Source organism: Chenopodium album, chromosome 23, assembly GCF_948465745.1.
Source record: "Chenopodium album chromosome 23, dcCheAlbu1.1, whole genome shotgun sequence".
NCBI lineage: Eukaryota > Viridiplantae > Streptophyta > Magnoliopsida > Caryophyllales > Amaranthaceae > Chenopodium > Chenopodium album.
In genome coordinates, this window is record NC_137856.1 from 36,881,993 (window position 1) to 36,904,700 (window position 22,708).

The window sequence follows — 22,708 nt, forward strand, 5'->3', positions numbered from 1 at the left end:
GGTAAGTTGATAATGAAATAACATTTGAAGATTCACCGCTATCTTGAGATAAGTGGAATACGTATGAGTCACGGGTTTAGCATGTCGAGGAGGTGGGAGTTGGGGACATGGGCATTGGTGATATAGATGTAGGCAAGCCATATATACTCTAGTATAGGCTCTAAAGTTCCAACATCTTTGTCTTCTTTGGGGGAGGTGGTAGGTTTATTCACTATTTCGAGGAGTCCGAAAAGAGCTACTGGCCTCTAACCTAACTCACTTTCTTAGGTTGCTCAAGGGGAAAGGAAGAAGCACAGGAAGGCACCTTTGGAAGATCCATGGACCTTGAGTACCACAATTGTAGGCTATGTTGCTATTAAGCATACTAAAGTGCTAAAATGTAGTCTCCCATTTGTGCTAAAATGTAGTCGCTGTCACAGCCTCTGATTTCAGCCACCACAATTATCTCATGCTGAATCATAATAGCCAATAGGGCAATAGAGTGCAGTGAAAAAAGCTAACTTAGATGACAAGTTGTGTTAGTTCGTTAAAGTAAACTCCAAACTTTAACTTTCTCAATCTCAAACAATATATTAGATTGTAACCTATTAAACATCATTATTCTCTTCATTACATTTCTAACTTCCATCATAAAGAATACAACAAACATTTACAAGATGAATGGTATATCGATACAATAACAAGTTGGCTATCTAACACTGACTGATGCGGCAAAATGAGAACACCTTTGGTTTTACAAAGCTCAAGAAGGTCAAAATTTGGTTAAAACATTAACTCCTCTAATGTCTAATATGCTCAGCATCCAGCAGTACATAAATTTATCTTCCCAGTGCACAAAGTAACCAATTGCAAGAGGAACATGTTGGTGCTCAGACTGCCTCACTGTTCCCCGCTGAGATCAATAAATGCACTGATCAGCAAGAAAATGTTTATGCATATCGTGGGATTTAAGCAACCCCAAGGAATAGCTCATGAATCAATCTCGGATTTCTGGACTGAAGGCGCTGCAGTTGCCGTTTCTTGAACAACAGCTGAAATCCAATCAATTAAGCGTCAACATAACTATTTTTTTCTTTTTTTTTTGGGAGAGATGTAGTTGGTGGAAAAGAAAAATGTGAAATTTGAGTACACAAACCTTGAGGTTGGCTCTGAGGTTCAATTGTGTTTTCTGGTGGAGATGAAGCAGCTTCTTGCTGTACAACTGCATATGTTATCGATAAAGCATCAGTGACTTTTCCCTATTAAAACGTTTCTTTGTTTTGAGGGAATGAAGGGGGAAAGAGATGATAGCAACTACTCTGAGAGTAAGTTGGAAAGCACAGACCTTGAGCTTGACTCTCAGGTTCAATCTGGGCTTCCGACGGAGAGGACATGACATCTTGCTGTAAAGCTGTGTATCAACAATCCGTCAGCACCCTTTTTAGTTTTATATAATTTTATAATTGGGGAGTCCGGAGACAATAGTGATTTGGAGTAAAGTGAAAATTATTAACCTTGAGGCTGACTCTCAGGCTCAACCTGGCTTTCTGATGGAGAGGACATGGCTTCCTGCTGTGCTTTCAGCTGCTCCTCTGTGATCCTTAAGTAGTCCTCACTAGAATATGCTTTGTTGGACAGAGAACCATCTGCAGAAAAAGAAAAGCAGGGGAGTCAAACTATGATGAAGATTCACTAATTTACTTTTACATGAAAAAACAATAATGATACACAAAAATCTATCCAATACTAATATTGATTTTTTCAAGAGGGCGATGAACGCAAAAGTATGGCCCATCTTTCTTGATGCAGCTTTCAATAGTTTTCTCATTGTGTCAATCAGCATTCATGCTACAGGTATTGAATGTGCATAATTCATCAATTTGTAATTCTATAAAGGTAAAAGGAGGAAAGGTTTCTAGTTCTGTTCAAGCAATCTCTCTCTCTCTCTCTCTCTCTCTGTCCTTAACTATTTGTAGAGATGGAAGATGCGTCAAATCTACTCAGTTAAGGCTTCTGACAACAGCTTTATTCATGATCCAAGAATTAAAAATTAAAGTATTTCCTGTGTTCAAAGAATCAAAGTTCAGACCAAGGGCTAAGAGCCCAGTAACTTTAGAATTTTTAGAGGATGACAATTGAGTGTTCAACCTTAAAGAGGGGGGGGGGGGGGGGGGGGGGCAAAAAAATGGCTACTTTTTGGTGGTCAACTGGTCACAAACATTAAGAGGTCAATGTGCTAGCTTATGGCCGAGGTAACAGTAGCACGAAAACTTTTTTTAAGCTTCAGAAACCAGGGTGCTTGCTGCTTTAGCTTCAGTTACTGTATGATAAAATAATAAAAGGCTAAAGCTACCACAAAACAAGCCAGTATACTAACTTGGGTCAGAGATAGGCACGGTTTGAGACTCCTCTGTGCTGGAAATTGATGAATTTGGGGTGAAATCCGCTGGGTTTGATTCATATGTAGGTCTTACTTTCATTGGATCATCATCAAGACCAATCTCCCGCTCCAGGGTGCTTTTGAAATCCCTAGAAACATCCTACATAGAGAGATATAACAGATTAATCTACATCACCAAGTAGGAGATAGAGTCAAAGCCTCTAAATAATTATTTCAAAGGAACCTGAAGCTCTCTAATGGTAGGCTGAAAAGCACGCAAGGTTTTACCCAGATTTCGAGCAACCTGCATTACGTCATAATACACTGTCAGAATCTATAAGAGCAATACTCAAATGGAATGTAAATGCAGGCATGTATACATGTAAATAACTTGACAGTAAATTCAAGCATGTAGAATAAAAATAACTTAAGATAGAGGTCTACAAGATAGAATAATTAAGTTCGATAAGGAATCACAAGGAGCACATTTATTACAACTTGGAAAGGTAAAACCGTAAAATAGCTAACACACTCCTTAAATAAGTCAAAATCTATTGGGAGGGCCGGTTGGGGGAAGGAGGGAAGGGGGAAGGGGAATCATCTGAGGAAGAAACTGCCAAAGTAAGCCATGCAAACCTATACCCATGCTGAAAAGTGAGAAGGCCACGGGAACCTAACAGTGAAACTGAAGGTACTATGTAGTAACAACACCCTTATCCCTATGATAAAATCGCAAACTATCTTGCAATCACAAACACTCTCTATAGACACACACTAGACACTACTCAAAATCGTCAAAGCCAGACTAAACTAATAACTACAGCGGTTCTAGGAATTTTTGCTTAGTTTGGAGTCTGAGCCAACCAGTGTCATTCATCAGTGATCACTAAGGCGCGCTGCAATTATTATAACCATTTTATTGCCTTGAGTACTTTGCAAATTTTTTTATCCAGATTCTGAACCCGCCACTGAACAACTAGGAATTCACCATATAATGATATATTGATGTGAATAAAAAGTGAATGTCATCCATTGTACTTATAGTCCTCGCGTTGTTGTTGCAATAAAAAAACTGTAAATCTACTTCCAATTCTCCAAGAGTATCGTAAATGTCTAGCCCCATAAGATCAAAGTAGTGCCTACCTCATATTGTAGCCCAGCTTTAAACAATACTATCCTTATTTCATTAAAATCTGTCACCGCATTGTCTCTCCAACACCCTGCTATCTGCAGATTTGTTCTCCAATCCCCAATCAGATATTCATCAGACCTCCCCATTTCTTCTGACTATTATGCATCAAAAACTTCTCTTCAACACCCATTTGGGAATTGCGAGTAGCACAGACTATTACCAATGTTCCAAAGCTCGTCTACTCTAGCAACTTAATCAATAACAGTAACCACACTACTATTCAATCAGCATAACCAACTATCACCCATTATCCCATTTACTATTAAAAGCAACATACTGCATAAAATTCGAAAAATTGAAGAAAGAAACCAGCTAAAAAAGAAGAAGTAACTAACCTCAGCAAGTCCTTTAGGACCAAAAACCAACAAAGCAACAACCCCAATCACCAAAGCTTCAGGAGCTCCAACACCAAACAATGAAGCATAAACAGCCTTCCCTCTACATTTGGCTCTCTTTCCTACAACTCAAACCATTCCAATTTCAGTAAATTCATATAAAATCAAGCACAATTCCATCCAAAAACAGCATTAAACAACAAAAATTCAATTACCCAGATGAGAAAAAATTACCAATTTTTTGAGGTTTTGCTGAAATTGAGATGCCAAAGTGTTTCAGACCATTCCAGGGAGTAAAAGTACACAAACCCATTTGAGAAAATCGTGAAGAGAGTGAAAAATTGAGGGTTTTGAGGCATGAATTTGGAGAAGAAGAACAAGAACAAGGAGGGAGAGAATACATGGTTGTTTTACTACTTATAGAAGATGATGATGAACAATGAAAAGAAACAGTACAAAGTGCAGAAGAAGTAGCCATAGATTCTGGGTAAATTTTTCTTGAAAAGTTTGAATAATTTGTGGTTCAATTAAAGTTTTGAATTGATTTGATGATTTTCATGGATTATTTGGTGATGGGTACTGGACATTTGGGTGAAATTGGACAGGAAGAAGAGGGAGGAGAGAGAAAAGGTTGAAGAATCATTGATAGTAGATGCTCAAGATTTGGGCTGGGTTGAACATACAATTATACAAGCCATAAATTGTTCTTCAGAGTAAGATCCATGAACTAAATGTTGGGCTTTCATTACACTGTAAACTAAGATATAGCCAATAGCCATTTAGGGTAGGAAGTATGATTGGGATTTATATACAGTATATTGGGTCGTCAAACTAATATACTGCCTCCGATTTTTTTTAGTTACAACTTTGGGGAATCATTTGAGAGATATAAAATATTTCAAAGTTGCAACTAAAAAAATCAGAGGTAGTACTACTTTTCATTGAACATACTTCCTCAATTTCTAAAAGTCTTGAGCGCATTTTATGATTTACATAAAAGTAAAAATTTATAGTATGAGGAATTGAGGATTATTATAGTATGAGAAATTGAGGATTATTAGATTTATCACAATATAATTTTCAAAATTTTATATTTTTGATAATTTTCACATAGAAGCAGATGGAGATATTAAAGTCAAATATATGAACTTCGAACATTGTAGCCTTGGAAGGTCATGCAAAAGGCAAGTGAAAAAACTTTTAAAAACCAATGGAGTAGATTATAGTGAGAGTCTGAGAGAATATAACTTTATATTTGAGTGTAGGATGAACAACTTATCAACCTAATAAGCTACTAGAGCTAAATATTTGATAATTATTAACAAGACAACAATCACCTTTTCAAAACTAATACAAGTAGAAGTCTAGCTAATTTCTAAGAATTAGAGAATTTGATAGAAACATTAGAGATCAAATACCACACTTTCATAAAGTTCACATAAGGATATTTACATTAAAATCCCAAATGAAAGTCACCATATAATTAGCTTTACGCATACTATCGTGTATTGAGATGCTTATTTTATTCACGATGCATCTTTATTGAAATTTTAGTGTTCAAATTTTAAATTACCTAAAATACCCTAAACTCTACTCTCTTAGAACTATCAACATGTACACTTAATTTTAATTTCTATATACACATTGCATTAATTTTAATTTTTATACACATTGCGTATATATGATTACAATGTTTTTTTTTAAAAATTACGACTACGTATGATTAACTAAAATAATATACTTCATATTTTTAATAAAATGACCACTAGGGGGTGAGAAGACATAAACAATACGCAGAAATTTTGCTAAAAAAAAAATAAAAAATAAAAAAAAAGGGTGAAGGACAGGCAAATAACTTTCTCAAGTGTTTTCTAGCAGCCTTGTTGAGTTGCTGCTATTGGCAGTTATTGCCATGCATGCACCTAAATCACGTATTGCCGTATGCTTCACTCCACAAACATAAACTTCTCTTTGTTTCTTACTTTTTTACTTGTACGAGTAGCTCGATAAATAAAAGCCTCAAACTTGTTCAATTCCAATCCTTCTCGACTTGGACCAACCTTGTTTGTCCCACCACCCATAAATTAAAACCCATGCATATATGCATCTTTATGCCGGCCTAGTACTAACCAATCATGTAACCGATTTATCTAGCTTGATCCGACCCTAATAAAAGCCTAACTTAATAAAAACCGATTATAGAGTATTGACAGTATACAACCGAGAAGAGTAATTAGCTACATATGGCCCAATCTTAATTATCCGTCCTCTTTATAAGAACAGGTGCTATAACTTAGAACAATTTAATCACTATGAACAAATCACAAAATTACATACTCAATCGCAAATACAGTATATGTATTGAAGATAGTAGTACAAATGAGTGTGTGTGACCATACCCCCAACCGACCCTTTGATTTTCAATAATATAAATTAATATATTTATATGTGCATGCCAAATATTTGCAACCAATCTGATCCAAAATTTGTCATCACATAACAAAACATAAGACAAACACCCACAATAAGATCAACTCACATTTCAATGATACTCCTATATTATATGAGTCTCTTTGAAATAATGTCTATATCTAGTATATATACATGATCTAAACAGAAGTAGCATTGATGTGTCTTCTAATTAATAATAGCTGTGTATTGTGTATATATATATTTTTAATTATATATACTTCATGTAGAAGTAGCTGTAAATTGTTCAAATACAATGTATTAAGTGTCCATACTACGGACCAACCACTTCACCTACTAGCTAAAACATGTGGTATGCTGCTTAAGCCTTTACAAAGTAGGACCATATATTATATCACAATTTATAAATAAAACTTTATAATATACAATATGTGATATCATTTATCACTAGGATTAGCTTAGCACCTCTAATGAAAGCTCCAGCTAGTGAAATATCCCACCATCTATCCCATCTATTAGTGGGTATGTATGCCCTCCAATTTAATGGACCCTTTCTTTTTTGGCTAACATGATAGCAACTTCTTCTGATTTTTTATTAGTCACCATATAAAATACATAACATTATAATTATAATATGGAGTATAGTATATATAAATATATCATCATATCTTTCTTTTTTGCTTTCTTAAAGGTTTCTTTTTATTACGTGGGGGTGGATTTATCTACCAAAGTGGTTAATCATCGATTTTTGGAAGTTTGGAAGTATCCCTTGCCCCACCCTTAGCTAGCTCTACTGTTTGATTCTCCTTGGTGAAATAATAATAATTGTCTTTTTCAATTTTTTTTTTGTTTGATTGTAACCTATTATTTTGATCAACTATTTAACAAAAAATAACTATAATCATCAAATATATGGCATTGTAAATTAAAATAAATTAATTATATTTTGAACATTTGACTCATATCATCCTATATACTTCGTATCTAATTGACGTGGAAATCTTACTATACATATAATTGTTATAAGAATTAGATGTCTTCTACTCCGTATCAGATCAACTTATCACCTATATGTCAAATTATGGACCACGATATGGATCAGATAATCATGTTATAAGGTCGTCATCACACATTAGTTTGTTATGAAAAATTAATCGGTGTGAAGAATAATCTCTAACATTTCTATGCATGCACTGATCGATCAATCATTTCAACTATGTGAGACAACCTTTGTAATTTTCTTTAAAGTGTTAGCTTTGTGTCAAAAATCACACAAATTTTTGTGAAAAACTTTCCTAGAATATTTCAAGCTTTAGAGGGGTAAAAAGTAACCCTAATACAAGAGTGAAAAGTTGAAGTTAAAATAAAAAATAAAAAATAAAAAAGGAGTAAAAGTTGGAGCATGTTGGGATATCATTATCATGTTTTATGGAGAGGATAATGGGGAGATGGGACTAAAAAAGTATTAAAAATAATAATAATTAAATTTTTAAAAAGGGAGGGTGATGTGTACAGTGTCATTATCTTTTTAGGTTCACTAAAAATTTAGCAAACAAGTGGAGTTAGATGCACACGTGCATGATTCCACCACTTAAAAGGCCTCACATACCATACTGCTATTTACACCCTTTACAAGTAAGGCCCAAGCTATGGAGCTAATTTATTAAATATTCTTTACTTAATCCCTACAATATGAGCTTAATTCATTTAAATAAATATATTGAGCAAATAAAGGGAGAAAAAGGAAAGGCACTATTATGTCTAGATCAAGACCTTTCTAATTTATTTATTCTCACACGCCCATTCTTGTGGTAATTATGAGAATAATACCCACTCTTCTTAGCTTGTAATAATAATGAGAAAGGTATATAAGTTGTTATTACGGTGTTACCCGTTAAATCATGGACATGTGTGCATAATGCTCACCATGCATATACATGACAAGTGTATGTATTCATGAACGTGATATTGTGAATAAAAAAAAAACATATATATGTGTGTACATTTAACAATTGACCTTCCTTTTTTGGTGTATTTTCTAACTTTGACTATTGATATCGCTAATTAGACTTTTTTGTAACTAGGTTAACTATCGATATCACTAATTTCCAAACAATTTTTTAGACGATCTAATTGCATGTACTACGAGTATTATTTTAACGACTTCTATATGACATAATCTTTTCTTCCATGCATGCATATTGAAATAATAAAATCTGAAATGAAGTAACAGTATAATCTCTTACTACTACTCCGATCCGTACTATTTTATACCCAATTTCGATAGCTATTTAATAATCTACCTCATCTATATAAAAGTTGTACACCAAAAAAAGACCTAAACGTACCATCATATACCCTACTCTAAAAAAGAAAAGAAAATGTAGTACCATCCAACATAAATGTAAGCAACAAAATTGAATGTGGTAGAATGATGCAGATGAGATAAGCGACTATAATTGTGAAAATGAGGTAATGAATGAAGTTCACGGCAGTCACGTGCCACCCGCCGTTATAGAAAAATCACAGCAAATCACGAGTTTCTTGCAATATAATTGCATCAGATCAGATCAGCCTGCTGTTATGTTATGCTGGCCTCAGTTCAGAACGTTCCGTTGCTAATTTAAGGTTCCTTTTTGCAGTTATACTACTACTAGTAGTAGTAGTGTCTACTAGCCTGTTTTATAATTATTGTTCTTCTCCTTTTATCTTTTTTGCCATATATAGCCCCGCTGACAAAACGGTTTCTATTATAGTGTCCCTCTGCTTGTAGGGTTGTTTTTCCCTTCTACTCCCCGTTTGGATACACTCATACACTTGTCACGTTACTTATTTAATTTGTACAGTCCACGCAAATACTGATTTTGAATCGAAGAAAACCTGTATTGTAGCTAGAAAATAAATGTGCCATTAAATTAACATGAGCTTAGGGTTTGTTCACATTTATCAAACTAAGCTGAACTGAACTGATTGGATTTGAACTGAACTGAATTGAACTGAAAAGACCTGAAATGAATATTTTATGAGAGAAGGGAATTAGGAGCTGAACTGAACTGAACTGATTGAAGTTGAACTGAACTAAAATTAAGCTGAAGTGAACACTGAACAAGCCTTAATATTGGCTGTTGAGAGAGTTGAATTTATCTTAATTACTCAATATCTTTACTTACCATTATCTAAAATTGTTTAAACTACTTTGAAGTGATTGGTCAACTTACTCAACTTATTTAATGCAAGTACAATGTTATTTTATTAAAATGGGGGAGTACATGAAATAGCCCGAGTCGTATTGCATTCATTTTAGGTTTCCTTCATTTTAATATAACCGCAACACTTGTGTTTACTCAGGTTTTATAAGAATAAAGTTGTTAGTTAATGAAAATTAATATTCATTGTGTAACCAAAGTCCTATGTTAATGAAGGTATCTAAGTACAGAGTATTACAAATATTGAAAGATAGCCAAATAATACAAGTGTTGTAACTGTTTAGAAACGAAAAGCCTGTCATATTACATGATATGGGCTCCCTAAGATGTCAAAAATCGACTAGATTTAAAAAAAATTAAATTTTAATTTCATTTTGTATAGGCACAATAATTTAGCATGACTAAAATTTGAAAAGGAACCAAACAGACCCGACTTTATTGAATCTGACCTAAAGTCTCAGACACACGAATTGACACCTCTCATGGTGTAAAAGGGGCATAATAGTAATTGAAAGACATACTTCCGAATAATCCGTTATCTCGCACACGGAACCACCAAAGCAGAAGAGAATAACAGGCACAGCAAGCAGCTCATATAAATAGATATATCCATGTAATTAAATATTTCCCAAAATAAAAATTACAAGTTTACAATACGCTTCGCCTTTTTTAATAATTCATTCACGAATCATTTCATTTTACTCTCTATTACTCCAACTAGAGAGAGAAAAGAAAAATAAAATCTCATAGTAGAGATTATTCCAAATTCTAATTTTGATGCTTTCTTAGTAATTTTTGAGACGCTTTTACTTTGATCTCCTTAATTTCTGCTCAAATTTCGCGAATTAATTCCAGAAATCTAGTGCTTTTTTCGTGATCGCCGGTGGTTGAATTATTCCTGGTTTTTAGATCTTGAATTCCTGATTTTTTTGGCGGTATTACAGAATTTCAAGTGGTTTTCCGGTTTCCTTCCGGATTAATTAAGCTGTTTTCCGGTTAATTGGTGGTTTTCCGATGATATGATGGCGAGAGTTAATAATAGCGTGGATACTGTGAACGCCGCCGCCGCGGCAATCGTCTCCGCTGAGAGCCGTGTACAACCTGGTTCACTTCAGGTACAGTTCATAGTTTTAATTTTGGAATTACAATTTATTTTTATTTTTTTAATTGAGAATTTTGTTAAACATATGTGATTTCATGACAAAATTTAATGTTAAAAATAAGCAAAAATTTTGTTGATAAAGTAGCGATTTACCATTACTATGGTTAATTTTATTACGAAAAAGTTGGATTAAGGTACTATGTATTCTAGAAGTTGATAATTTGTTAACTTTTGGTAAATTTAGTCATCCGTGAGGGTTGAATTAAGTATGATTAGCTACTTTTTAAGGTTGTAATCTACTTTGTTAGTTTACTAGCTTTTTTGTTAGTGAAAAAGGTGTAAATTTCATTTTCATTGCGAAATTATGTTGCTTTTGAATTTGTTGAATTTTCATGAAAAAGGGGTAGGGGGTGTGGGGTGGGGAACTTGGGTTAAAAGTTGGATAACTAAAATTACCTCGGGAAAGGTACCGAGGTTTTACGAATTTTGGAAAAATCTTCATATACCCCGTGGATAATCTACCCACATGAAATAGATCGATACGAAATGAATGTGAACCCATGTTTGGTTGAGTTATTATTAGGTGGGTAGATGTCAAAATGAGAAATAAAATAGGAACTGTGGACTTTTTTTAATTGGTTTATTAATTATATATGAGAAAGCTTAGGTTGTTTTGGAATATGATGAGCTATGTTGTTTGTGAGATGGGTTATGCAAATCATGCACATGAGCTGTGCAAGCTGGAAGTCCAGCAACTATGAAATTTCAGGATGACTAGTAGGAAGCACGGATAATTTAAAGAAATGTAGTATTTCTACTAGCCTTTGAGTGGATGTTGCAAAGACCATAATTGATTTTACTTGGACTTGAAGTATTTTGATCAAAGTTTAGTGAGATTTGCATGCTGGAATATTTGACGGGAAATCATAGCGAATTGTAGTGTTGGAGAATGATTTTGTGAGAAGGACAGTAGACTGGGTCTTTTTGTTTTCCTGGAGGAAAGGATGAACTAAGACATCTCAAAGTAAATTTCTGAATTCTGAGAGTCCTGTTCTCGGTTAGCAGAACCAGGGCATTCTTTGCTAGATCCTCTTTTGCTCTGTCACTTGATTTTTGAAGCATTTATAGAAAATTTAGACACTTGGATGATGCATAGAAGCTATGGTTGCAATTCATGAACATTGGATAATTATTTTTAACAGTGTTATTTGCTGAGAATGGGATGGGTGTCTGGGGTTTACGCAAAGGTTTTGCTGAACATAGTGCTTCTCTCTAACAGGGCTTGTCGGATTTTTGATAATGCAAACATATGGATCCAATCAAGATGATTATTACACTTAAGAATTTGCTCTTGATTTTGTTGATGTATCAATACTTAATCTCACCCTTTTGTTCAATGTGTCAAAGTTAGAAAAATGGTAAAGCTACAGCATTGGCTTTCATGATCTTGATACCTGGAGTTAGAATAATTCCCTTCTAATGATAACAAGTTGTTCCTCATTCTCAGTGCTTGGATTTGTTGTTAGCTCATATATCTTCCACATTTGATGCACAGCATATATTATAGAAGTCTAATAACAATCTTGGTTAATTATTACAGAAGAGAAGATGGGGAAGCTGCTGGAATCTTTATTGGTGCTTTGGGTCTCTTAAAACCAGCAAGAGGATAAGCCATGCTGCCCTTGTCCCGGAGCCCACTGTTACTGAGAGTACAGAGGCCATTACCGAGAACCCAAACCCTTCAACCTCCATAGTACTTCCATTTATTGCGCCCCCATCCTCTCCAACTTCTTTTCTGCAATCAGATCCACCAACTGCAACTCACTCACCTGGTGGATTGCTTACTGTAACTCCCCTTTCTGCAAATGCCTTTTCCTGTCCTGGCAATGCTCATATGTTCACCATTGGTCCCTATGCCCATGAGACTCAACTAGTCTCGCCCCCTGTATTTTCTGCTTTTACCTCTGAGCCATCCACTGCTGCTGTGACTCCCCCTCCTGAACCTGTGCAGTTTACCACTCCATCATCACCTGAAGTTCCATTTGCCCAATTGCTCACCTCATCACTCAAGCGTTCAAGGAGGAACAGCGGGACTAATCACAAACTTGCACTATCCTGCTATGAAGTTCATCATCTCATATCTCCTGGCTCAGCAAATTCAGCATCTGGCACATCATCTCCTTATTTTGATAGGCGTCCAGTGCTTGAGTTCCGAATGGTAGATGCTTCCAAGTTGTTCGATTCAAAGAGTTTTTCTACTCGTAAATGGGGCTCAAGACTAGGATCGGGATCTCTTACTCCAGATGGTGCAGGATTTGCACCCTATGATGGTCTACTTCTGGAAAATCAAATCTCAGAGGTGGCATCACTTGCTAACTCAGAAACTGGATCCCCGATTGCCGAGGCTCTCATTGATCACAGAGTTTCCTTTGAGCTTTGCCGGGAAGATGTTTCGACATATTTTGAAAAGAAAGCGACAGAAGGTCAGCATAAAACAAGGGACCAATACACAAGAATTAATGAAGCCTCCCACAAAGTTGAAAATTGTTGTCTGTGTTCTCATGAGGTCTTAAGCGAAACCCATGAGTCAACTTCAGATGTAACAAAAGATTGTCAACACAAGAAATCCTCTCTCTCTCTTGGATCAGTTAAAGAATTCAATTTCGACAGTAGCAACAGAGAAACCACTGGTAATTCAAATCTTAGCTCGGAATGGTGGGCTGATGAGAATATTGGGAAGGAAATTGGGGCTCAAAACAATTGGTCTTTCTTTCCATTGCTTCAGCCAGGAGTCAGTTGACATTCTCTCACCGGAATACATGGCTTGTAACCTTTCTGGTCTTCCACTTAGCGCTGAATATACAATCCCCAGACCGTCAAGCAACAGAAACGAATCAAGTCAAATGTTTATACAAAGATACGTTCTTTTGCAGCCTGACAAATGCTGAAAATGGTGCACCGATCAATCAATCTGTGGATGATGCATTTGCACAATGTTTCCGGGCATGAGAAATAGGTTGGTGCTCTTTTGGTATTACAATTACTTCCTATTCTACTTCGTGTCACTTATCCCGATGTCATACATAGTATAGGGTTTTGTTATTAGCATGGCTTCATAAATGTATGTATTTTTATCATTCAGTGAGAATGATCATAACTTTATTCAATCCAATTACATAGCTACTGCTAAAATTCTACCAGCATAGTTACATGCTACCCTGACTAAGTATTATATCTGGTCTACGTTTGCTACTTTTTTGTCCTTCAGCAGCACAATTAAACATATACTTTCAAACAGTTTGATTGTCACAGCTCACAAACAAGATGCATATCTGGGGTATGAATATGGATAGAACTACACGAGGGAGAAATCCATGAATCTCATGTCTGATGTCCTCATCTGTTTTTTAGCCTGTTGAAGTGTCAGATTTAATTTCATAACTCATTGTTAACTAGCATACAAATGTTTCAGGTGTGAAGGGAGAAAACTTCATAAACTTCAGTTGGACAGCTTATTGTTCAAGCAATATTCTCTTCTCACAATTCAATTAGTTTAGCAATAGATTAATTTCATCATGCTATAGAATATAGATGAAAGGTATAGAATGCCAAACGGCTGTTGTTGGCTTGTTTGACTAGTTGGTAGTGCTAGCTATTTGCCTTGGTTGTTTAGAACTTTAGATCGAGTAAAACAAAAATGTTTTCAGTCATTATTGCATGTTGGTAGTTCATAAGCATAATCACCAAATGTCGTTGTAAAAAAAAGTCGCAGACACCTTTATCGTGGCTCACATAACAAAGGAAAGATCGGAGCAGACCGTGCCCAAAGTATGATTCGAAAAGGAGATTAGCTAGATTCAAACTGCAGTGTGCACAGAAAATGAGCCCTTTACATAACATTACATGAATGACACTAGATTTGGATGGAGAGTTTTGTCTGATATTAGCAACTTTTGTTATGCTGTCTGGAATCTGGACCAGTGATGCACTGTTTCTTTCTACTTACAGGCTGTACCCTGGAAAGAGAATAAAAGTTTAGCTGGACAGTCTTTTTTTTATCTATACTAGTGACTGCGGAACGTGCTTCTGGAAATGTTGGTCTTTATTCAATTTATTCTTTTAGATACTGTAGATTTTAAGGCTCTTTTCTGTTTAAATTAAGTTAAATTATTCTTCTTCAGATAAGTTCAGAAAATTTCAAGTGTTGGGTTAGAATCTGATACCTTTTTTAATTACATTTTGTTACCTCATACAAGTATAAGATTTGCGAATTAGGAATCAGATGTAAATTTATTTGCTGGAATTTTAAAGTGAGCGCGATAGAAAGTTTGTGCAACGCCAGGCCTTTTACTACTCTGTAAAGCGGCCTATCTACTTTGTGAATGTGTATGTCCCTCAGGTAAATAAAATCATCCAGAGGCGTGACAGTGACAGTGGCATACTTAGTATTTGGGATTGTCTTCGTTCTTTCACCAAAGACGTAGAAACTGAATTTATTATCCTAGTTTCGTACTGCAAGTCTTTTTCAAGTCATGAAGAATGACAAATATCAGATGATTTAAGCAGATCTGATCTTGAGCCTCATTTATATGTACTTACTGTTTTTTCTGTTTTATAATGCTGTAGGCTAGTAATTTCAATGTCAGCAGGTTGAGCATTTTAGTTCATCAAGTTATATAACACATTGATTGTGTGCGTGCTGCATACACAGGTCAAAAGCAGGGTTTATAATCTCGATTCTAATAAACCAATTGATAAACGGTTATAGATAGTATGAATGACAATGAATTTGTATGTAATTTTTAACAACACGCGTTCTTTACTTTTATTCAACTTCATATAATTTAATAATAGCTTATCTATGATCCACGAGACAATGCTCAAAGTTAATAGGTACACAATCATCATCACCGGCAACAAATGCTTTTGACAATCACAAAGAGCTTAGCAAATTAGCCTTGTTGTTAATGCTTCAGCAGGCCTCAATAATGTTTGGAGCCAACTCGACTCGTTGTTGTGGCCTTAATGCTTATGGGATTGTAGTAAGGTAATAGCACAGATAGACATCAGACTCAGGGCTTGGCCGATTAACCAAACTCTTGATCCATATCACAAATTTCGAGATGGAAAAAGACAAATAGGTTATCTCTTAATCCCAAAAATCAGACTAAATTTTGAAAGAAATTGACGTGTTCACAACTATACAAGTGTATGCAACAAGTCCAGGAAGGGTTACCCAAAAATAAAACACGGGTTTTTAGAAGAAAAACATCGTTTAAAGAATCGCTTTTAAATGGTATACAAGAGAGCGAAACAACTTAATTGTAATTTGTAAACCTTATCCATCCCCTTGTTATTAATTCACAACCTAACAGTTCTCAAAATGGCGTGACTTCTTTTACAACTGCTGGAAACAACAAGTCAACAATAAACCAAATCTGGGATTTAGCCCCAAAAAAAAGCCATCAATTCAACCAGTTGCTTCTTATGTTGAGCTTCACCATTTGTTATTGTACTGAACATGTGGCTTAAATGTTTGCAATATGCAAAAATTGCAACCTCTTTTTCTCTCTCTTCTCTGTTACCTGCCCCACCACACAAGATCTGTCACAAGTAAAGTGAGTATAATTTTATTGTCACACCCATATAAAACAATCAACCTATATTTATTTAATCATCAAAAGAAAATGTCACAGTTTCAGTTGAATTTATCTTCATAAAATGCTGATTAACCACTTTTCATTGATCTTGGCTAACTTTATACAGAGTAATATACTTTACTGTTGACTTTTGCTTGTCTGAGAAATCTTAATTGGTTCGTGGTTTAGCTTCTTTGTTGCAGGTGAGATTCAGTGATGATTCCTACTTTTATGAATTCTTTCACTTTATAACTTGAATTTTTTGATCTGGGTATTTCTTGTTTTTCAAATTTCAGCTAGAAAATCTATCTTACTAGTTATCATATTCCTTTTTTATAATTTTGAGTGGTGCAGCAATGTTTGGCCAAATGGGTATTCAGTTTTTCAGGGTTATATGGTGTAGTTTGATTGGAATTGGTATTGTAAAGTGTTAGAATATTGACTCAATTAGCGGTTTTATTATTCATGTGTGTGAAACGAATCAATCCCGGAAATTACCAATGCCATAGCTTTCTCCTTTATACTATTATAAGACTTATTACTGTCAATGATTGTCAGCATTGCATGTCATAACGTTGACTTAAATATGTGGAATGATTATGATCCAATATAGTGCTTTAATTTGCTTTCTGTTTTCAGGCTAACTGTGAATTGAACTAAGAAGTTATGATCATCATATTTTGAACATTTGGGGATAAGAGTTAGTAGCAAGAGTTTGGTAGATCAGCAAAAATGGCTTTGGCTCCTACAGTCAAGGTGGTATTAGGGTCAATTGCCTTTGCAGTCTTTTGGGTAATGGCAGTTTTTCCTGCAGTACCTTTTCTACCCATTGGAAGAACAGCAGGAACACTCCTGGGAGCCATGCTTATGGTAATTTTTCGAGTCATAACCCCAGATCAAGCATATGCTGCAATTGATCTTCCGATACTTGGGCTTCTTTTTGGCACAATGGTAGTTAGTGTTTATCTTGAAAGAGCTGATATGTTCAAATACTTGGGTAAATTGGTAGAATGGAAAAGTAGAGGACCTAAGGACTTGATTTTCAGAATCTGTCTGATATCTGCTCTTTCTAGTGCTTTCTTCACAAATGATACAGCTTGTGTAGTTCTGACTGAGTTTGTATTGAAGATTGCTAGGCAACACAATTTGCCCCCTCATCCCTTTTTACTAGCTCTTGCTTCTAGTGCAAATATTGGATCTTCTGCAACACCAATTGGTAACCCACAAAATCTTGTTATAGCTGTTCTTAGTAAGATATCATTCGGAACGTTTTTAGTAGGACTGTTACCGGCTATGCTTGTGGGTGTTTTTGTTAACGCCTTGATCGTATTAGGCATGTTTTGGAAGTTGTTGTCAGTTCACAAGGATGAGGAAGATGCTGCCCCTGAGGTGGTTAATGAAGGCGAATATACTTCTCATCGATTTTCACCTGCAACAATGTCATCTCATTTGTCTCCTTCCAATTCTATAGTAATGGATAACCATAGTTCCCCTAGTGTAAGAGGACATTCAGATCATGCAGATAGTCTAAGGAATCGGTTATCCTCTGATGCTGAATTTCACAGTTTCGAGTCTTCAAGAATGTCAGATGCATCTAAAGACATGGTGGTCGATGAAACAACCCAAGCTGAGACTCATGAAACAGTAAAGGGAGAGTTCATTACACAACTGAAGCTGTTCTTAAGTGGGGAAGTAGTCAGTGAAAAATGGAAGCACACAATTTGGAAGATATGTGTTTATCTTGTTACCTTAGGCATGCTAATTGCTCTGCTCTGTGGTTTAAATATGTCGTGGACTGCGATCACTGCTGCACTGGCTCTTGTAGTTCTCGATTTCAAGGATGCTCGCCCCTCACTTGAGAAGGTTACAATTTCTGAATTCAAGTTTGCACAGAAAATTGTAGGTTGCATAATTCTGTAAATTCTGATCTGTTTCTAACTTCTCAACCAGGTCTCATATTCACTTCTGATATTCTTTTGTGGAATGTTCATCACGGTTGATGGATTCAACAAGACAGGCATTCCTGGCAAAGTATGGGACATCATGGAGCCGCATTCTCAGGTTGATCGTGTTGGTGGAATTGCAGTTCTCGCGGTGGTCATTCTTGTCCTCTCAAACTTAGTATCAAATGTTCCAACTGGTACGATTCCTACTTCCTTATTCTGATGTTTGTTTTAAATGTTGTGAAATATGTTAGCCTTATTTAAGTTTCTAGCATAAGCAAAGGGTTACATTGCATCCTTATTGGGTTTACAGAAACTATTATTGTAGCAGAAGCATCACGATTCATATAGTTTTCTGTTTTTGAATTCTGGCTGTGCCTCGGATGGTCAGATATTTAATTACTCTCTCCGTCCTTAAATAATGAGGGTACTCTTTAATGCGGTCATATCAGAAATATTAGGATCGGAAAATTATAAATACTTTCCATATATATTAAGATTTATATCTTGTTTAAGAAGTATGATATATATTAGATTTCTAGTAGGTTTAGGAAAGTATATGTAGGCCTTGTTTTTCAAGCTATGGTTAACACTTTAACCTATGTTCCTATAATTATTACTCCGAATTAACAAGAGACATTATTTCATACTTTTTATCTCGTAAACTTAGAGAATAAAAAAACCGCCGCCGTTTTTCCCTTCTCCCACAGCCTCCATCTATCATGCCTTCCACCAATTTGCTCCTTGAAGAGCCTATCAGGATGGCATCAATTCTCGAGCCATCGAAATCTTCGTTTTTTCCTGCATTGACAAAGATTGTAGGAACTCTTGGTCCTCGGTCCGAATCTGTTGAAGTTATCTCCAGTTTGCTGAAGGCAGGGATGTCAGTGGCAAGATTTGATTTTTCATGGGGAGACGCGGATACTCATCGTAAGACTCTTGAGAATTTAAAGGCTGCTGCTAGGACTACTAACAAACTCTGTGCTGTCATGCTTGAGACAGTTGGGCCTGAGTTGCAGATTGTTAACAAGACTGGGAAAGAAATTTCTCTTGAGGAAAACAATGTTGTTACCCTTACGCCTGATCTTGGAGCAGATGCCTCCTCGGAACTGCTGCCTATAAACTTTAATGGACTTGCAAAGGCGGTGAAGAAAGGAGATGTGATCTTTATTGGTAAATATTTGTTCAATGGAAGCGAAACTACATCTGTTTGGCTGCAGGTATCTGAGGTGAAAGGGGATGATGTGGTCTGTGTGATCAATAATTCTGCAACATTGGATGGTACACTCTTTACTTTGCACGCTTCACAAGTTCGTATTGATATGCCCACTTTGTCAGAGAAAGACAAGGAGGTTATAAGAACTTGGGGTGTCCAAAACAAGGTTGACTTTCTTTCACTGTCATATACTCGTCATGCAGAGGATGTTCGCCAAGCAAGGGATCTGTTATCGAGTTTAGGTGATCTTAGTCAGACTCAGATATATGCCAAGATTGATAATGTAGAGGGTTTGACACATTTTGATGAAATACTACAAGAAGCAGATGGAATCATTCTTTCTCGTGGTAACTTGGGGATTGATCTACCTCCTCATAAGGTTTTCCTGTTTCAGAAAGCTGCTATACATAAATGCAATATGCTTGGGAAGCCTGCAGTTGTTACGAGTGTTGTTGATAGCATGACCAATAACCTCAGACCTACGCGTGCTGAGGCAACTGATGTTGCTAATGCTGTATTGGATGGTAGTGATGCAATTCTTCTTGGAGCTGAGACACACCGAGGTTTATATCCTGTTGATGCTGTTAGAACTGTTGACAGGATTTGTTTTGAGGCTGAAAAGGTTTTCAATCAAGAACAATACTTCAAGAAAGCTTTTAAGTATGCAGGAGAGACAATGTCTCACCTTGAATCTATCAGTTGTTCTGCAGTGAGTGCTGCCATCAAGGCAAAGGCATCTGTGATCATCTGCTTCACTTCTTCAGGGAAGGCTGCAAGGTTGCTTGCAAAATATCGGCCACCAATGCCAATTCTCTCAGTTGTGATCCCTCGTGTTAAGACCAAACAACTAAGATGGAGTATTAGTGGTCTCTTTGAAGCAAGACAGTCATTGATAGTTAGAGGCCTTTTCCCCATGCTTGCTGATCCTGGACACCAAGCTGACTCAACAAGTGCAACCAACGAAACTGTCTTGAAGGCTGCAATAGAACATGGGAAGGCACTGGGAATCATCAAATCACATGATCAAGCTGTCATATGCCAAAAGCTTGGTGATTCATACGTCGTTAAGATCATCGAGTTGGAGGAATAGACCCTTATACTGCCGCTGAAATAGTTGCTGCTAGGTAGAACTCATTAAATTTCATAACCTATTCCAAGTCTATCAAGAAATTTGGTTGTAGGTAGCAACTTAGCAAAGTAATATAAGCTAAAATAGTTTGTTATTAGAACTTGTTAAATGTCAAAATCCATATTTCAGTATGTCCTAAGCACAATATAATGCTATAATACAAGCAGTAAACTTGTCTATCAGAATTTACAGAGACCCTTAGTTTATTTAAGCTTCTTACTCTCCATCAGCCTGTGCTTATATTTTGCTTTCAAATTTTTAGTATTATTATCAGTGACATGAATGACAATTGTTGCTCAAATTAGCTACTAGCAAATTCCAGTCAGTCAATCCTATGTTGTCATTGACAATAGTCACAAACTGAACGAGCTTAGATCATTGATTCACAATATACATACATCTGATGCAGATTGCTCAAAAAATTTCCGTTTCTACGTGATTATTCCATATATGCATACTTATATAGCATCATTGATTGTGTGAATGCCCTGTTCTGAACCCTGCAGGGCATGTATAGATAGCTTTTTATATAAGAGTCTGGTTCGAGTTGTTCATAATATGTATATTGTTTACAGTTCTGTTGCTAGGAGGACAAGTAGCAGCATCTGCAGCAGCAATATCTGCATCAGAAGAGAGAAAAGCATGGCTGATCTTAGCTTGGGTAAGCACTGTGGCAGGAAACTTATCACTACTAGGATCAGCAGCCAACTTAATCGTGTGCGAACAGGCTCGACAAGCCCCTTATTTGGGATACAATCTCACTTTCTGGAGACACCTTAAATTTGGAGTTCCATCCACACTTATTGTCACAGCTATTGGCTTAATACTGATCAGGGGTTGATGACATTTCTTCTTGAACTTTGTAACTTTACACAACAATACTCTTTCTATCAATGCAATTTCAAAGAAGGATGAACTATTCTATGAGCCTATGATACGAAATTGTGTACAAAGAGTTGTATATAGTACTTGCTTGTTATAGGACTTGTCTCATTTGAGCCATTAGTCTCATTATTCAGTTTTGTAACACAGTTATGTATCAATTATTTGTACAAAAATTAAGAATAATGGATGGCTTCTTTCCCTTCAAATATTGGTTTTTAAGCTCTTGTATCATTTAAAACTTGTGCTAATGCATGGAAACATCGTATAAGAAGAAAGGTAATTTCGCTATTAGGTAAGATAATCGGTAAATCATACTAACCTAATCATGAGTTCTTGATTTAAGAATCATTCTACGTATATTCATTTCAGAATATTGTGACATTAAATTTGTAGGGCTGAAATTATCTCAAAAAAAAAAAAAAAAAAAAAAAAAAAAGTTAAAAAAAGAGTTGGTTAATGCTGTATATTGCATAATGACCTTTGCAGCCCAGTTATACGGCCCATATCTGGATTCCGAGTTGCGTGTGTATCATGCACTCATGGCTTCATGCCCAAGCCAGTCTTTGTTAATAAGATAATTTTATTTGTTAATAAAGATCAATTTGCTCTTATTTCTGTTTTATAAAGTTAACTTATCATCAAGTTACTTAATTTTCACAAAATTGGTGTGTTCTCTTCATCTTTAAAAAAAAAAAAAGTATTAGAAATAAGTTCAAATAAGCTACAATTAAATTAAATATATAAATAAAATTACATTTACATTTTAGCCTAATAAGCTTCAATAAGTTTTAGTTAAGTTTTAATAAGTTCACTCACTTACAATTAGGCATAAGCTTCAATAAGTATTAATCAAGTTTAATAAGGCCCTGTTTGATTCACCTTAATTTTGCTGAACTGAAATTATTTTTACTGAACTGAACTTATTTTTACTGAACTGAACTTAATTTTACTGAACTGAAATTATTTTTACTGAACTTAAATTATTTTTATAATTCTTCTTTAAGAAAACTGAATTTTACTGAACTTAACTTATTTTTACTAAACTGAAATTATTTTTACTGAACTGAAATTAATTTTACTGAACTGAACTTATTTTTACTGAACTGAAATTATTTGTACTAAATATTTTTTTTTTTTAAGGTGAATCAAACAGGGCCTAAGTTTAGAAAATTTAAAGTGAAGAGACATCATTAACTCTTTTGCCCTACTTCAATTATGTTTTTTTTTTGTTGTTTTTAACTTAGATAGTCCTTGTCAAAAAATAAAAAATAA

At 35.4% G+C, this 22,708-nt stretch overlaps 3 protein-coding genes and 1 pseudogene across 5 annotated transcripts; 3 read left to right on the plus strand and 1 right to left on the minus strand.

The window, feature by feature from the left end:
- Positions 1-551: 551 nt before the first annotated feature.
- On the minus strand, positions 552-4,550 carry LOC145608699 (sec-independent protein translocase protein TATB, chloroplastic-like). The gene is made up of 8 exons (XM_081664303.1): positions 4,121-4,550; positions 3,887-4,008; positions 2,604-2,663; positions 2,357-2,519; positions 1,494-1,625; positions 1,325-1,390; positions 1,136-1,201; positions 552-1,031 (listed from the first exon to the last, which is right to left on the minus strand). Exons 1-8 carry the CDS (start codon positions 4,362-4,364, stop codon positions 970-972), a joined length of 915 nt encoding a protein of 304 aa, XP_081520429.1. The 5' UTR covers positions 4,365-4,550; the 3' UTR covers positions 552-969.
- Positions 4,551-10,113: 5,563 nt separating this feature from the next.
- On the plus strand, positions 10,114-13,876 carry LOC145609217 (uncharacterized). Its single transcript, XM_081664758.1, has 2 exons — positions 10,114-10,637; positions 12,225-13,876. The coding sequence occupies exons 1-2, from the start codon at positions 10,542-10,544 to the stop codon at positions 13,422-13,424; spliced, it is 1,296 nt and encodes a 431-aa protein (XP_081520884.1). The 5' UTR covers positions 10,114-10,541; the 3' UTR covers positions 13,425-13,876.
- Positions 13,877-15,893: 2,017 nt separating this feature from the next.
- Positions 15,894-21,642, plus strand: LOC145607782 (silicon efflux transporter LSI2-like). 3 transcript variants are annotated; one of them, XM_081663373.1, is made up of 5 exons: positions 15,894-16,242; positions 16,391-16,466; positions 16,903-18,126; positions 18,214-18,403; positions 21,127-21,642. In XM_081663373.1, exons 3-5 carry the CDS (start codon positions 16,996-16,998, stop codon positions 21,390-21,392), a joined length of 1,587 nt encoding a protein of 528 aa, XP_081519499.1. In that variant the 5' UTR covers positions 15,894-16,242; positions 16,391-16,466; positions 16,903-16,995; the 3' UTR covers positions 21,393-21,642. The 3 variants fall into 3 exon arrangements, with proteins under 3 accessions (XP_081519499.1, XP_081519498.1, XP_081519500.1); XM_081663372.1 differs by having other exon boundaries at positions 15,894-16,466; XM_081663374.1 differs by lacking the exon at positions 16,391-16,466.
- On the plus strand, positions 18,443-21,116 carry LOC145607783 (pyruvate kinase 1, cytosolic pseudogene; annotated as a pseudogene).
- Positions 21,643-22,708: the final 1,066 nt, after the last annotated feature.